At 45.5% G+C, this 17,000-nt stretch overlaps 1 protein-coding gene across 14 annotated transcripts in view; it reads left to right on the top strand.

The window, feature by feature from the left end:
- The window catches only part of LOC118392359 (pleckstrin homology domain-containing family A member 5-like), a 149,829-nt gene that overhangs the window by 130,807 nt on the left and 2,022 nt on the right, over positions 1–17,000 (top strand). For 3 of the 14 annotated variants that reach the window (XM_052460172.1, XM_052460169.1, XM_052460179.1), the window contains 18 exons: positions 2,646–2,821; positions 3,149–3,486; positions 3,710–3,793; positions 4,751–4,870; positions 5,475–5,528; positions 6,937–7,017; positions 8,912–8,971; positions 9,210–9,290; positions 11,143–11,292; positions 11,475–11,576; positions 11,678–11,830; positions 12,090–12,278; positions 12,994–13,138; positions 13,346–13,479; positions 13,747–13,947; positions 14,144–14,737; positions 15,738–15,889; positions 16,093–16,259. In XM_052460172.1, coding sequence (XP_052316132.1) covers positions 2,646–2,821; positions 3,149–3,486; positions 3,710–3,793; positions 4,751–4,870; positions 5,475–5,528; positions 6,937–7,017; positions 8,912–8,971; positions 9,210–9,290; positions 11,143–11,292; positions 11,475–11,576; positions 11,678–11,830; positions 12,090–12,278; positions 12,994–13,138; positions 13,346–13,479; positions 13,747–13,947; positions 14,144–14,737; positions 15,738–15,889; positions 16,093–16,259 — 2,981 coding nt within the window. Of the gene's footprint in view, positions 1–2,645; positions 2,822–3,148; positions 3,487–3,709; positions 3,794–4,750; positions 4,871–5,474; positions 5,529–6,936; positions 7,018–8,911; positions 8,972–9,209; positions 9,291–11,142; positions 11,293–11,474; positions 11,577–11,677; positions 11,831–12,089; positions 12,279–12,993; positions 13,139–13,345; positions 13,480–13,746; positions 13,948–14,143; positions 14,738–15,737; positions 15,890–16,002; positions 16,260–17,000 lie in introns of those variants that run through there. The other 11 variants (XM_052460181.1, XM_035784282.2, XM_052460173.1 and 8 more) reach the window with 10 other exon arrangements.

The raw sequence follows: 17,000 nt of genomic DNA, 5'->3' as shown, positions 1-17,000 counted from the left end.
TCTGCTGTGTTTTCCGTCACACAATTGACCTCCGTCATACTGTGCGTTCCTATAGAGTCGACCAGATAACTGTCAGTGAGTACAGTATGATATCGACCCAGAGTGGAGTCTGTCGGCGAGCCAAGCGTGCATCCTCCCAGTGTAATATGGTAATTATAAACGCAGCAGTTTGGAATATATTGGAATGAATCTTGTTCTGGAGGCAGCTCTGCAGGGTGGTCACCAATGTTGGGGTAATGTGTTACGTAATCAGATTACTTTTATGAGTAACAGAGTAGAGTAACCTGTTACTTTTTCAAATTGGGTACTATATTAGTTATTTTGTCAAACAATGCGTGCATTACTTTCAGAATCATATCTCTACCGAGTATGTGTTTCCATGATCCGTTCTCGACTTGTTTCCTCATTTAGTTCTCGTGCGAGCGGAGAGAAGCTGTTTGGAGAAATGTCATGACAGCTGCTGTCTATAGAAATGTATAGAGGGTGCACCTCTGGTCTTTGCCATTAATAACTTCTGTGATAAATAAGCCCATAGAGGGCTTGCCCGTCTAGTGGCAAGTGTGCCCTCTATACATCTCAATGGGTCTCGTACATCTATACATCTCAATGGGTCTCGTACATCTATACATCTCGTACAGTCTAACGAGAACTGGCGGCTCGAGAGAGATTTTGAATGAAAATAGGAAATCTGTACCGGTGTTTGGCTTACAGAATACTGTATATGTCTAATTAAGCAGCCCATATATAGCGCAGCACTTGTAGACTAGCACAGGAAAGCAGCGCCACAGATGAAAGGAGAAACTAGTGATTGAACCTGAGTTAGTAAGGAGCCTGTCTTTGGTAGAGCGTGCGCGGCTCGCCTTGCTCCCTCCAACAGTCAAACAAACAGTGAGATTTTTTCATGAAGGTAATGCAAATGAACATAAATAGTAATATAATGCGTTACTTTGCACACAAAGTAATATTGTAAAGTAATGTTTTGCTTCAATGTAATGATTAATATGTACTTTTTCAAGTAACTAATCCCAACACTGGTGGGAACTAGCGGGAAATATATTACTTTTTCAAGTAACTAATCCCAACACCGGTGGTCACTAGCAGGCATAGCTACAGTCATAAAATTGGATTTTAAACCTAACCTTAACCACGCGGCTAACTTTATGCCTAACCTTTAACTAAAACCACATTTTTATTTTCAAGCTTCTTTTTTTTACTATATAGCCTATTTTGACTTTGAGCTGGCCCATTTAACGCAAACCTCTCATCTCGGCCTCCAGGAGAAGATTCATCCCAATAAACGTCAACCTGCATAAAGGCATATGCTACAGGGCTCTGGAGAAGACTGCAGTAGCAGATAAGGGTGACATGCTTCAAGTGAAATCCCAAGTTCAAGAACATTAGGAAATGGCGGCACTCCAAAATGGACAGAAATACTTTGTGGCAGGAGGACACATTGCTGTCTCCTCCTTTTCCACATGGTGTGTGTGCGTGCAGCATTATTGCTGTGATCTTTATTGCTAAGATCCTCTATTTACAGATGCCAGATAAGCGTTCCTGTAACCGTATATTTATACAAAGATGTTTAAATATGGTTGAAAATGGAAGTGTGTTCTGTATGTAGAACTGGCTTTGTATAATCAGCGATGGATTGAAAATAAGAAATCTGAACTCTCCTACTTGCCTATACTATTGCAATTTTCTTTTTTTACTTTGTCATACATGACCTCGAAAGATAGTCTGAACATGTGTGAAACATGGTGGAAAAACCTGGATCATTAGAAATGTGAGTACTATTTTAGGGACATTACGCTATACAGCACAGCACCTAAAAATGCACCGGACACAAAATTACCATGATTTAATCAAATTTGACATCTGTCCTTATTAACACACAAAAGTATCTTCTGTATAAAAGCAATTCAAACAGATCTAAATTAGTGTATGTAATATTCTTGTGAGGAGTAAAAATGCTATGCAAATTACTATTCAAATATGACACTGCAAGTATGACCCTCAACTTCTCAACCGCCTGGTAGAGCTCTAACTTTCCAAATTAACATCTAGTTGTAAAAAAACATAACTACATGTTATTTGAGTTGTTTGTACTTGGAATTTTAAGGTGACAGTTAACCCTTTAAGACTGGTTTGTATTACCTACAGCCCATATACTGTGAAAGGGAGCTGGAGCCAAGTGCCTTATACAGTAGGTAGTAGATAGTGTGCTGTACTTAACCTACTATGTACCTATTATTGCTCTTTAGGGGTTAGGCCCAGGTTGTTCTCTAGAACTATGTTTAAGCAATAAGGCACGGGGGGGTGTATTGCCAATATATGGACACAACCCTTAGCTGTGGTATATTGGCCATATACCACAAACCCCTGAGGTGCCTTATTGACATTATAAACTGGTTACCAACGTAATTAGAGCAGTAAAAATAAATGTTTTGTCATACCCGTGGTATACGGTCTGATGTCCCACGGCTGTCAGCCAATCAGCATTCAGGGCTCGAACCACCCAGTTTATAAAATGCTATGTGTGTGGATTGATTGATTGATCAAAGTATTTGTAAATCATGCTATTGAAAATCATGTTTTATTAGCTGATTCATTGAATTGATTTCCCCCCCCCCCCCCCTGTTGTCCAGCATCACCTCCTACCAGACCTTACCCCGCAACATGCCCAGCCACCGTGCCCAGATCGTTCCCCGCTACCCCGAGGGCTACCGTACCCTCCCCAGGAATATGCTGTCCCGACCCGAGAGCATCTGCAGCATGGCCGGCTCCGTCTACGACCGCGCCCTGGCTCCAACGTCCAACTCAGGTGATGGGTCTTAAACTTTACTGTTGTACTTAGCTTGTGCCCCAAATGGCACCCCATTCCCTATGTAGTGCACTACTTTTGACCAGGGACAATAGGGGATAAGTTGCCGGTTGGGACACAGTTGAAGACCTTGCTGTTATACTTGTCTTTCTTGCACTCACACTTCTTCTTTTCTTTCTGGCACTGATTTTGCAGATAGCCACTATCTTGAGGTTGTATGGTTTTACTTGTAACGACTGTGATATATTGTGTTTGTTTTAACCTAGTTAAAGTCTGTGTGGATAAGAGCCTCTGCAAAATGACTGAAATGTAAAACTGTAAATGCAGACAAGAGGCGCTCCATGAGGGACGACACCATGTGGCAGCTGTATGAGTGGCAGCAGAGGCAGGCCTTCTCCAGGCAGGGCCCACCACCACCAGGCCACTACGGGACCCTGCCCAGCCCCAAGACCATGGGGAACATCTCTGTGCACCAGGGGGTGGCCCACTCCATCCCCACATCCCCCTCCCATGGATCCCTGGCCCTCTACCACACCTTCTCCCCTCCCGGCCAGCACCGCAGAGACAACCCACCAGGGTCAACCAGGTCCGAGGTGTCCTCACCCGTCTTCAGAGGGGACCAGACTATGACTATAGACCGCAGGCACAGGACTCACCTCACCAAGGTAACGGACAGGGAATGGACCACAATCATCTAAGCCAGTCTTACACATCAAAATAATCACCAGGGGTTTCAAGCACAGAGAAATGACTGGAATTGCTCTGCATTGAGCGGTAGTTATTTTGTTTATTTGAAAGCATTCATTTGACTTGTCTGCCAGTTCAAATCAGTACATGTAACAGTGCATCCTGCCCTCTTCCTGTCCTGTCTCTCTTTCTCTCTCTCAGTATAACTACCCACCTGACCGCCGGTCCATGCCAGCAGGCATCCCAGTGCAGACCATTACCCCACAGTCACTACAGGGCAAGACGGTGAGTCACCTAACAAACACTGACCTTCTTCCCCTCGTCTCTGCGTTCTTCTTCTCCTGTCCTCTCCTCTGTACTGTCCTATTTTCTCTCAACAACAATGCATTGTGAATGATATATGCTATTGGTATGATTTCAGTGTGACGCAAATACAAATCTGTTTTTGTGACGGGGGTAGAAACATGTTTATGAGGCCCGCAATGTTTGACACGCAAGCTATCAAGTATTACTGTCACTCTACTGTCATGCTACAATGGATAGCCTGTATGTGTACTGTATTTCTGTCAGAGTATGTGCCTCGTTACATTCTCTGCTGTCTTTTATTGCAAGCATTTGATATTTCTGTCAGTAGCAGACACAATGTGATTTAAAATAATGGCATTGTCTTGGTGATGATACGGAAAGAGAGTGACAGTGGTACCAATCAAATTGCCTTCTAGCCGTGTCATCTCAAATTGAGTAGGCTAGAATCAGCCGGAGAGATTGATATTCTGCACTGTTCATTTTGTAACTCTCTGAACATTATTGCGTTTGCGTAACTTCAGTGGAACGCAATATTGTCAAGTGATTTGAAATGATCGCTTTTACTGAATATATTCTCTCTCATTTTCACATCCATTTGATGGAGAGTTAGTCCGTTTGGAGTCAGGGAACAGAGGGAGTTTATTTCTCCCCGATCATCTGAAGGTGTGGGTCCTATAGCCCAGCTCCAGCACAGGCCGAGACTCCAAACCAGTGTTTCCAAAGGCCTCTTGAGTTGTGCCTGAAGACTTGTCAGAGTTCTGGTTAGAATCATAGCTTTTGTAATCCCTGCCCTAACCTGTCACTGCTCTTCCTGTCACTCATTTCCAAACGGAACATCAAGAGAGGTTTGGGTTCATGTATTTTGTTTTCATTGCTCTGCCGCTGGATGAATTGACTGTCTCTTTATCTCCTCTGTGTCTGTGCTGCGTTGTGCAGCCAGAGGAGCTGACCCTGCTGTTAATAAAGCTGCGTCGGCAGCAGGCTGAGCTCAACAGCATCCGGGAGCACACTGTGGCTCAGCTAATGATCCTTAGCATGGAGGGGCCCAACGCCAAGGTTAGCTAGCACCAGGGAGGGTGCACATGCACAGCATGCCATTGGTCATCTCCCGGGGTGTTGTTTGTTGATGTGCCATCTCCATGCAGCTCAAGGCTCTATGAGCAGGCCATGCATTCCAGTGAATGCATGTTCATTCCTACCTCTGTGGTTCAGTGGTGTGTGGTTGAGTTTTGGTTTAGTTTTGTACTCATTTCAACCCTTTGGTGTGCTGCATTCGTCTGGCCTTGATTTCATCTTTTGAACTGTTGACGTGCAGAGGACAGCGTGGTATCATGTGATTGTCATGAGTATCATGTGATTGTCTGCTGTGGTTTCCCATACTTTTTTTTTTACGAGGAAAGCGTTGGTAAGTAGTTTGATTTGAAGTGTGGTGAACAAATCCTCTTGCAACTTCGGCTTTTGCATGGTTTTGATTTAGTTCAGTAATCAACAGTAAATGGCTGTGGTACTTTATGCTTCCGATTAATGCCAAAGCCACGGTAGCAACTTCCTCTTTCATCTCCATCTTTCAATATCAGCTTGTACCAGGTCTACTTCTATTTCCTACCGTTTCCCTTACTCCTTCTCTCTTCCCTCTTTCTCCACTGCCTTCTGATGTTAGAGTGAGGTCCTATCTCATCACCTTCAGAGGACCCTCATGTATCTGGACAGCCAGGTGAGGAGTACTGCTTTATCTCTGGTCTTTCTCTCTCTCTCTCTCTCTGTCTCTGTGTGTGTCTCTGTCTCTGTGTCTGTGTGTGTCTCTCAGGGTTAGGCACTCCTCAGGGTTGGTCATACACCCAGCTGCTCTCACTCTGCCCAGGGTTATCAGTGACTCAAATGCCAGGGCCGCGCTCCTTTTTTTGTCTTTTCTATACTTTCTCTCTCCTTTTCACTCTTTTCTCTCCCCGGCCCTCCCGAAGCATATACCGTTCATTGCCGAATAGGAGCTGCGCAAACCTGCATTCCCACGGGAGGACATATTGTCTAGCTCAGTACAAGAAAAGTAAAAAGTACTTTTAAACTTTTAAAACGACTTTACTTGGCGTGGCAATGCTGCCCTAAGCTAATAAGCTTACTCATATGTGTTTTTGCTGTATAGTTTGTTCAATCCCTGGAGAACATTCTTTATTACATTTTTTTTTTAAAGAATTCTCGCTTGAGAGAGCACGAGAGCAAACTTACACTTTTGAGGATGAAGGGAACCTTAAGGCATGTTGTGTTTTCGCATTGCGTTTTTAACTTGATAATGTGTACCTGTAGTAAGTCAGTCATGTCGTTGTCATAAGGTAATTAAGGCTGTATAGAAACAACCTCCGGGGTTTCAGGTAAAGTGGCTAGGTCTAGTGACTGACGTTCTGACTAACGTGCACCCAGGCATCGGTAATCAGGGCAGACGTCTCAAGGGGGTGTTTATTTTTGGAGTTTAGAACTGGGTTTCCACGATAGATAAATAATTGAGTTCCTGTTCCTGAAAAGGTCATGTGCAGCAGGAGAAACCACTCTACCATGTAGGACCTCACTTAGCGACTTCACTGAGTCAGATTGTGACCCCTCTAACCAATTGTGAAATGATTTGATCTGCCATATCAAATGCTTTCACCTCTAATGGCAGACAATTTCACAGCGGTTATGAATGAACTCGCCACCGCGCTCATTCCCCTGGTCCACGGGCTCCAATGCATACAATTGTTTTGCTATTTTGCTGGTAGATATTGGTCGGGGTTGATATAAACGATGACCGTAAGAAAAGAAGGGACGTTGCGCCTCTCCTCCGTCTGCTGAGAGGGACTGGCAATATTGTCTTTGGACCCAACTGTGGCCTCCTTGTATCTACTGTAAATGTACTAGGACTTCTCCCAGGAGGTCTGAGTCTTTATGGTACAGGTGGTAGCTATAATCCCAGGGTTGTTGGCTCAAGCCCCTGGTCTCCCTCAATCACTAGTACCTTATGACAACAATGTGTTCTTTATTTCTATGGATCCTTTCTAGGCTGTGCTGCTATGTTCACTAACTAACACCTATATTGTGCTGTTGTGTATTGTCGCTCCCTTCCACCCTACCTAACTTCGAACTCCCACTAGACGAAGGACAATGAGCCGTTAATCTTCATGATTCACACTATGATTGAGAACTCTGCTCCAAGGCCTCAACTGTACCAGCAAGTAAGGTCTTATTGGCAAACCAATGACTCTTCTCCCGCACTCCTCTCCTCCCTTCATCATCGATCCCTCCTGTTTTTGTTCACATTGGATGCAGTCAGTCAGTCAGTCGTCGGTTCCCCCTCTTCCTGGTGTCGTGATCCCAACATTGTTTGCTACTTACCCTTCACGTGTTGATTTGACTACAGCACATCCTCTTCATCCATGTTTTGCTTTTTTTCGTCAGTCCGAGGTTGGACTGATGTTAGCATGGCTTATGGTGGATGCTACATAGCCATGCCCATCCTACCTCATTGTAACTTGATGGTATTGTTGCTGTTGGTCTTCCTGCAATACCAATGCTGTTGATGATGGATCTTATGTTGGCTAGGCGCTGTACGCTCACAGTCAAATCAGCACCTCTCTTCTCTGTGCTTTTGTAATATTATGTTCAGTTTGTCCACGTGGGTATGATAAGAGCTCAATGCAGAACATTTTGTTTATGTATTCAATAGAATGACATCCTTGTTCGGGTGGTGGCCCGATCGTGTGACAGTGATTGAAAGAGTGCGGGGGTATTTTATTTGTAGCTGGGGAAATTGTCCTAGAGGGTATACTGTGTGGGGTCCATAGTCTGGCCTTTCCACTGTGCTAAATTATCACTTTATTGCAGGCTTCTAATGGTATGATTTCAGCCCTGCTCTCTTGAACCTCCCCGTCTTTAGCCATGCTGGGTTTGAAAATCACCTGCCTGTTCCTTAACTGAAGTAGAGAGGAGTGTGAGGATGGCTGGTTTTCCCAGCTGTGTGTGTGTGTGTGTGTGTGTGTGTGTGTGTGTGTGTGTGTGTGTGTGTGTGTGTGTGTGTGTGTGTGTGTGTGTGTGTGTGTGTGTGTGTGTGTGTGTGTGTGTGTGTGTGTGTGTGTGTGTGTGTGTGTGTGTGTCCGTGAGGGCCAGATTTAGCCCAGGTCTTTTAGAGGTTTTCATTAGTCAAGCTACAGCCATGACAGAGTGTACCGGGGGACAGTAATGAAGAGCGCACCAAGGGGACGGTAATTAGTGTGGCACAGGGCAGAGCTGCCAGCACAGAGGACTATACACCCAGCCTAGCCAACCACTACAGCAGCCCTCTAGCCTCTGTTAAGGTGTGTGTGAGAGAACATCCTCCTCTAGTCTCTGGTGACGACCTGATGCCAGTTTCCTGTCCTCTCCATAGCTTCTTCACACCCCTGGAGCCTCCATCAGTAGGACTGTTATCAGTGATGCTACTGAGGTGGAAAACACAGTCTGATTTCCCAGCAGAGGGGGCTGACACTCCTTATTATGAAATGTAAATTTGGGCTGAGAAGTTGTATCCGAACTGTTGGAAAGTCACAAGTTATGAGAAGAGAAGGTCATTGAAATTGCATGCATGCATTCACCCTCTCGCTCTCTCTCTCTGGGCTTCATTGACCCTGTGGACAACTCCTTGTAAGGACGCAGATATTTACCATGACAACCACATCACAATGAAGAACCAGGCCATGGGTGCATCTCAATACTCTAGCATTCTCTCCTCGTGTCTTCTCCTTTATCTGCACTGATCGGAAGATACTGTTAGCAATATGGTGGATACCTACTAGAAATGGGTTTTCACCAGTCCAGTTCTTTAACAAGGAGAAAAGTAGACTATTGAGAAGCACCCCATGTCATGGGTCTGTATTACAGGTTGTTTTGCTATCCCCTGTCTGTGGCTATCTTCCCACAGGCAGCCCAATTCTGATATATCTTCAACTAATTGGTATTTTGACCAATCACATCAGATCTTTTCAAATCAGAGCAGATCTGACTGTTCCAAAGACCATTTTAGTGAAAAGAAGATCACAATTGGGCTGCCTGTGTAAACACAGCATGTGTCTCTAAGGCTGTCTGGTGTTTCAGATCAGCCCCGAGGACTACAAAGACAACTCCTACAGCCACCAGAGGCCAGAGGACATAGACGTAAGACCTTTTATTATTGTCTTGTCTAGGTAGAGGGGAAACTATTCCTTTCCCTTTGCACATATCCTCTAGTCTAGACACACAGCAGTTGGCTTCCTAGACATAGATTGAAAGATTCAATTAAGTTAATAGAATACCACACAGCTCAGCTCTCTGGAAAAATCTGAATTCAATGCTGAATTCTTACCAACTAGTGTGTGTGTGTGTGTGTGTGTGTGTGTGTGTGTGTGTGTTTCAGACTAAGCTGAGCAGACTATGTGAGCAGGACCAAGTGGTGAGAACACAGGAAGAGAAACTACAGCAACTACACAGAGAGAAGGTAATTACTGTACTCACTCTTTCAACTGACAACTTGCTTCACACACACAAAACACACACACACTGGGCTGTCTGAGGCTGGAGTAGACCTTTATTACACAGAGGGAGGGAGGGAGGGAGGGAGGGCTTACACACAATACCCCCATAATTTCAAAGTGGAATAACGATTTTAGACATTTTTACAAATTAATAAAAAATCTATAAGTATTCAACCCTTTTGTTATGGCAAGCCTAAATAAGTTCAGGAGTACATGTCACATAATAAGTTGCATGGACTCAATAACAATATTGTGCAATAATAGTGTTTAACATGTTTGTTGTTTTGACTACCTCATCTCTGTACCACACACACACAATTAACGGTAAGGTCCCTCAGTCGAGCAGTGAATTTCAAACACAGATTCAACCACAAAGACCAGGGAGTGTTTCCAATGACTCGCATAGAAGGACACCTATTGGTAGATGGGTAAAAAATAAAATATGGATATCCCTTTGAACATGGTGAAGTTATTAATGACATTTTGGATGGTGTATCAGTACACCTATTCACTACAAAGATACAGGCGTCCTTCCTAACTCAGTTGCCGAAGAGGAAGGAAATGGCTTGGGGATTTCACCATGAGGAAAATCGTGACTTAAAAACAGTAATATAGTTTAATGGCTGTGATGGGAGAACTGAGGATGGTTGAACCACATTGCAGTTAATCCACAATACCAACCTAATTGACAGACTGAAAAGAAGGGAGCCTGTACAGAATAAAATATTCCAAAACATGTATCCTGTTTACAAGTCATACTGCAAAAAATGTGGCAAAGCAATTAATATTTTGTTCTAATACAAAGTGTTTTGTTTGGCGAAAATCTAATGCATCACATTACTGAGTACCCCTCTCCATATTTCCAAGCATAGTGGTGGCTGCATCATGTTATGGGTATGCTTGATATCATTAAGGACTGGGGAGTTTTTCCAGGATAAAAAAAGAAACTGAATGGAGCTAGGAAAAGGAAAATCCTAGAGGAAAACCTGGTACAGTCTGATTTCCACAAGACACTGGGAGATGGATTCACCTTTCAGAAGGACAATAACCTAATACACAAGGTCAAATCTACACTGGAGTTGCTTACCAAGAAGACTGTGATTGTTCCTGAGTGGCCGAGTTCTAGTTTTGACTTTAATCTGCTTGAAAATCTATTGCAAGACGTGAAAATGGTTGTCTAGCAATGATCAACAACCAATTTGACAGAGCTTGAAGAATTTTGAAGAGCGACTTAGAGACCCAGAAAGACTCACTGCTGTAATCGCTGCCAAAGGTGCTTGACTTGGGTGTGAATACTTATGTAAATTAGATTTCTGTATTTCATTTTCAATAAATTTGCAAACATTTCTAAAAACAAGTTTTCACTTTGTCATTATGGGGTGTTGTGACAAATGAGTTATTATTTAAATGTTTTATTTTATTCAGGCTATAACAAAATAAAATGTGGAATAAGGTGGTATGAATACTTTCTCATGGTCACTCCAAGACTACCATCCCGCCTCTGCCAGGCTTGTACCACAGGTACACAGTGTATAGACAAGCTAGCAGACTCACAGCTGGGAACTGAGACTCTCTCTGACAGCTGCCCTAGCCTGCCCCCTAGAGTCCTGGGACTGACGCTACACCCTTTTGATGGTGGAGATGCTTTGATAATGTTTGGTTGGTTCTTTGCCTGTGGTTCTGTTTGTGTATCTGTGTGTAGATGTCAGACAATTGTTCGCTGTAGATGTTGTGCTGACCTGTGTTGTTGTCGTCGTCTTCTCCTTTCTTTCTTTCTTTCTTTCTTTCTTCCTTCTTCTTCCTATCTCTCTGCAGCACACCCTGGAGACGGCTTTGCTGTCTGCCAGTCAGGAGATAGAGCAGAGCTCTGACAACCCAGCAGCTGTACAGAGCCTTATACAGCAGAGAGATGTACTGCAGAATGGACTGCTCAGTACCTGTAGAGAACTGGCACGAGTCAACACTGTGCGTTCATATGTATACACACACACACACTGTACATGCAGATGTCAACATAAACACACACACACACTGATCAGCACCTGTCAAGATCGCTCCAGGGTCAATGCTGTGAGTCAGTGCACACACGCATAAACAAGCGCACACACACACAGACTGTCTAGTAGTGACACCCTCTTGTCTCACAGGAGTTGGAGCGGTCGTGGAGGGAGTATGATAAAATGGAGTCTGGCGTCTCTCTGGCCAAAACCAACCTGTTGGAACAGCTAGAGGCCCTGGGCAGCCCACAGGTAAGTCTCTGTCACTCAGTCTCAACCACTCACTCACATGCAATCACACATTTGCAAAGATGGAGAGTGTTTTTGATCCTTTTCTGTCACTGTGTGAGCAGACGGAACCTCCCAGCCAGCAGCATGTCCACATCCAGAAGGAGCTGTGGAGGATCCAGGATGTGATGGAGGTTCTGGCCAAGAACAAACCCCAGAGGACCACTGACACTGGTTTCCTTGGTTCCAAACCCATCTCAAACCTACAGAAGAACGAGGTGAGTCTCACTTCTCCTTTGTGGATCAAGAAAAACATCAGAATATGTCAGATAAATAGAATCTGTGCATGGAGTCTTTGTGAACTGATTTAGAGATGTCCGTAGCCTACATGTGAGACGGATGGGAGCCAGATAGCTCCACTCAATGCCACAAGGAGGCTGTGCTGATCTGTCTACGCAGGGTCTCGTGTGACATGCTGTTGTCTCAAGAGTGTCTCAACAACAACAACTTTCTATCTATCCTCTCCTCATGCGGCAGCCGGTGACCTTGTTCCGGTCACTCTGTCCTCTCACGGAGGGGGACCGTCAGCCCCCCCGCCCGCCCCTCCCCCAGTCCTACGGCTCAACAGAGCGCCCTCCCGCTGTACCCCCCCTTCCCTCCCCCTCGGGCACCCGTCCGCCACCACACACAAGCAAGCACGGCCAGAGGAACGGAACACACAGCAGTGTAAGACACGCTGACCCCTCACGCCTGACCCTTCATCCCTGTCGTTGTGCTTCATCATCGCTACTTGCCCTTAAGCACAGATCTAGGATCTGTTTAACTTCACCAAATAAATTCTAATCTTAACCGTTAGGGCGAGGTAATACAAAACTGATCTTAGGTCGGTGTCTAGGGGCAACTTTATCCTACTCTGTACAAGACCAGTACACATTGACCCCGGACCCTCCACCTTTACCCTCACCATACATGGTTCATCTCTCATCGCCAACTTGGGTCACCGTTGTGACTCTTTTCACTTGCTCTGAATCATTTGTCATTTGTTTTAACATTAGTCTACATTTCGGTTTTTCCCTGCCTCTTACCCTGGAGTGTTGAGTTTGACGTATTCATTCCTTGGGTTTATCATCTCAGTTTGCCCTTCGGTTTGGCTTGTTCTTGTTTCCATGGAAGCGTGTGTGATTGTGTGATTCCACCCCAGTTGTCATTCTGACTGTGTCTGAGTGCTGTGCTGCGGTCTGCCTACTCTTAGTGTTTGGGCTGCCCGTTAACAGTTTTCTGCTCTTTGCAGCGCCTTTTTAAATTTCCCCTGACTGTCCATCGGTCACATCCACCATGACCACTTTGTGACCTGTGTGTGAGCGTGCGGGCGTGCGCACGTGCCTGTGCGTGTTTACTGTGTGTGCACCTCTCAGTTTGCTGACTCTCTGTCCCTCTACAGCAAGGCCCAGACTACCGTCTGTATAAGAGTGAGCCAGAGCTCACCACTGTAGCTGAGGAGGTGGACGATAACAACGGAGAGGACAATGACAAGGACAGACTACAGACAGGGCTGACCACTGACAAGGAGCCTGCGGCCACTAAAGGTCAGTCACGCTGGTGCCGCTGTTTCAAGGTGGATACGGGCTAGGGTCAAAACTATTGTAATTCAAGTTGTAATTAGAAATTCCATACAAAGTAAACTTATAAAGAGTATTATAAGTATGATTCATAAGTACTCTATTAACTGAATATTTAAAAAATGTAACACCCCAAATGGCTTTGTAACTGACTTAGTCCCCCTCCCCTCCCAGTCCTATTAGGAGTACCAGTCTACCCAATGGGTATCGTGCCCCCCAGGACCAAATCCCCCATGATCCCCCCAGAGTCCTGCACCATCGCCTCCTACGTCACCCTGAGGAAGAGCAAGAAGTCTGACCCCAGGACTGTAAGCCTGACTCAGCACTTTAGGGAATAGCAGGGGAACTGAACTATATACTGACCCTAGAAAACATGTTAGAAACAGTTTGATAGACAGGACAGCACTGATTTTGGATTTGGAGGTGCCACTGTTGCTATTCATTCCCTGCTATTTTTACCACTACAAAAAGCTGGAGATGGATATAATATGTCACCAATAGACAGGCAGATAAAACATTCTCGGTGTAAAAATAATCCAACGTGTCTGATCCCTGCTCCACTGCTCCCCCTGTAGGACCGGCCTCACAGTGCGGTGGAGCAGACGTGCGGACCGGGGGAGAGGGAGAGCGGCAGAGCCAGGATGAGTGTAGAGGAGCAGCTGGAGAGGATCAGGCGACACCAGCAGGCCTCGCTCAAGGAGAAGAAGAGAAGTAGCAGCAGTATTTCCCCCTCACGCTCTCCATCCTTCTCCAAGGAGAACCCCTTCATTACACAGGTAAGTCCTCCTCTGTTTGGTGTGTGTGTGTTTGATAGGACTTGATGTGTACATGACAACAGAGACAGCTGAGGGGAGGGGGGGCGGGGGCGTGTGTCTGTGTGCGAGTGTGTGTGTGTTGATAAACCTTGTTTCTCAGCGTCGTGTACACACTGTTAAAACCGAGTTATTCATTTGGCATGTGTGTCTACCACAGGTCAGGCGAGAGGTGGTGTTCTCCAGAGGCACCCAGGAGCTGGAGGCAGCACTGCAAGACCTGGAGGAGGTCAGAGACCGAGTTACAGAGCAGCTGGAGAGGGACAGAACTGCAGCCGTGGAGCTGGAGAGAGACCGAGGTGCAGAACTGGAGCTGGAGAGAGACAGGGCTGCAGCAGCTGCTGAAGAAGAAATGGAGAGGGGTCGAGCTGCAATAGAAAAACTGGAGCGAGACATGACTGAGGTGGCTGCAGTGGTGGAGCAGGAGATGGCCAGGACTGCTGTGGCTGTAGAAGAGGAGTTGGACAGGGCTGCAGAATTGGAGCTGGAGAGAGACCGGGCCGCAGTAGCAGCAGCTGCAGAAGAATTGGAGAGGGTTAGAGCTGCAGCTGAAGAACTAGTCAGAGGGAGGACTGCAGTGTCTCCAGAAGAGGCGCTGGATATCGACACGGCTGCAGTGTTGGAGCTGGAGATGGAAATCACTGTGGTGGAGGAGATCAGCTACAGAGCTGAGGAGGTGGATGTCATCCCTGTCCCCAGGCTGAGTGAGGAGGAGCCACAGCCCCGGACGGAGAGCTCCAACATGGACACAGAGGTACGGGAGTGTCCCTACTCACACAGACCACCAGAGAGCAGAATATGTATGGCAGACTATCATTTGAGACGCATGTTGATGACTAGTAGGAGTGGTGACTGACTCAGCATGGTGTACTGTAACTCTGTATGAATAGGACAGATCCATACCAAGGATGCACAGAGAGGGACAGTACTGATGATGTATTTCTTTACTGAAAAATGAACGTTTTCAAAGAAAGTATTTATTCAGAGATAAAGGATAGACTTGAAACGCATTCCCCGTCCAAGGACAAATGTATATCTAATCCAATAACTGAGTTAAGATTGTTTCAGGGTTTTTAGTGTGTAATTGGCTGTGTTGTGTTGGCAGCAGCCTGGTCTCCGTGTTAATGTCCTTTAATCTGATCTGGGAGGCTAATGGAGGCTTTGTGGGCGTGAGGAGGATCCAGCCTGGATTTAGAGGTTTATCTCTGGGCCTCAGCCCAGCCGTGGTGACTCACACTGGGCTACAGAGAGAGACGCACCTCTCTGAGCTGGCCTGAGCTCCACGCAATCTCATGATCTGATGATGATGTTGGATCGATTAATGTCCTCTAATATATTTGCCCAATTTTAAAATAATGTTTGCGAGAGCTGCTTAAGACCATTGGTTATCACCATGCCCTTTATACCGGTGTGTCTCATCTCCAGTCCTTGTGGATCATCTACAGTACACGTTTTTGTTGTAGCCCCGGGACAAACATCGGTGATTCATCTCATGGAGGGCCTGATGATTAGTTGACAAGTTGAATCAGGTGTGCATGTCCAGGGGCTAGAATAAAAATGTGTACTGCTGGTGTTGCTCAAGGACAGGAGTTTCTTCAGATCCCCAAACCCTCTAGGGGTTGACATTAGACCACCATGGTCGTGTTCAGTAGGGCATATGAAAATAAGAGCTCCATTTCAAATCATATTTTTCTGTTTGGTACCTCCTGAACACAGACTGTAGTCTGGGCTATCTCACTGTCCGTGTGTTGCAGGTGTCAGAGACCCAGGTGATGGTGATATCAGATCAGGGTGTGAAGCCCTTGTATGTACAGTACCTGATCCCTGGACAACATCAACAGCAGGGGGAGAGGGAGACAGAGAGGAGAAATACCCACACTCCCAGCACCCTCATTCCCCACAACAGGTGAGACTAGCTGGGCCTCACCAGGACATATCTTAGCCTCTCTGGATCGATAGCAACTTTGACCCTGTTTGAATACTTCAAAACCATCCCTTCCTTCATCCAACTGTATTTAGATCAGTGACTACCTCATTAAAGGCAGAAAAGAAGGATGCATTTTGTAAGTATTGGAGTAAGGCCTGAATGTGAAGGTGTGACTGTGCCAGTTTGCCAGCTGCTGTGTCAGAAGCACTGACTCCTGAACCTGAGGAGGATGTGATGCAGAGTGAGGCGATGCGAGGGGAGGCCCCGGAGCATGAGACCCAGGGGAACAACATTGACATATCCTATGAACTACCAGCAGAGGGAGCTAAACTCAACAACCTGATGGCAGGTTTGAGAACACAGTCAGAAATCGCTTTGTTAATGATGATTGGTTGATGGATTGATATGTAACTGATAAATGTCAAAGCACTTACGTACAGTACCAGTCAAAGGTTTGGACACCTACTCATTCAAGGGTTTTTCTTTATTTGTACTAGTTTTCTACATAGTAGAATAATAGTGAAGACATCAAAAATATAAAATAACACATATGGAATCACGTAGTAACCAAAAAAAAGTGTTAAATAAATCAAAATATATTTGAGATTATTCAAAGTAGCCAACTTTTGCCTTGATGACAGCTTTGCACACTCTTGACATTCTCTCAACCAGCTTCATAAGAAATGCTTTTCCAACAGTCTTGCTGAGCAGTTGTTGGCTACTTTTCTTTCACTCTGCGGTCCAACTCATCTCAATTGGGTTGAGGTCGGATGACTGTGGAGACCAGGTCATCTGATGCAGCACTCCATCACTCTCCTTCTTGGTCAAAAAGCCCTTACACAGCCTGGAGGTGTGTTGGGTCATTGTCTTGTTGAAAAACAAATGATAGTCCCACTAAGCACAAACCAGATGAGATGGTGTATCGCTGCAGAATGCTGTGGTAGCCATGCTGGTTAAGTGTACCTTGAATTCTAAATAAATCATAGACCGTGTCACCAGCAAAGCACCATCACACCTCCTCCTCCATGCTTCAAGGTGGGAACCAAACATGCGGAGATCATCCATTCACCTACTCTGCGTCTCACGAAGA

The sequence above is a fragment of the Oncorhynchus keta genome, chromosome 13 (genome assembly GCF_023373465.1).
Source record: "Oncorhynchus keta strain PuntledgeMale-10-30-2019 chromosome 13, Oket_V2, whole genome shotgun sequence".
NCBI classification, from domain to species: Eukaryota; Metazoa; Chordata; class Actinopteri; order Salmoniformes; family Salmonidae; genus Oncorhynchus; species Oncorhynchus keta.
The sequence above is the reverse complement of the archived record's forward strand: the minus strand, read 5'-3'. Positions and strand labels throughout refer to the sequence as shown.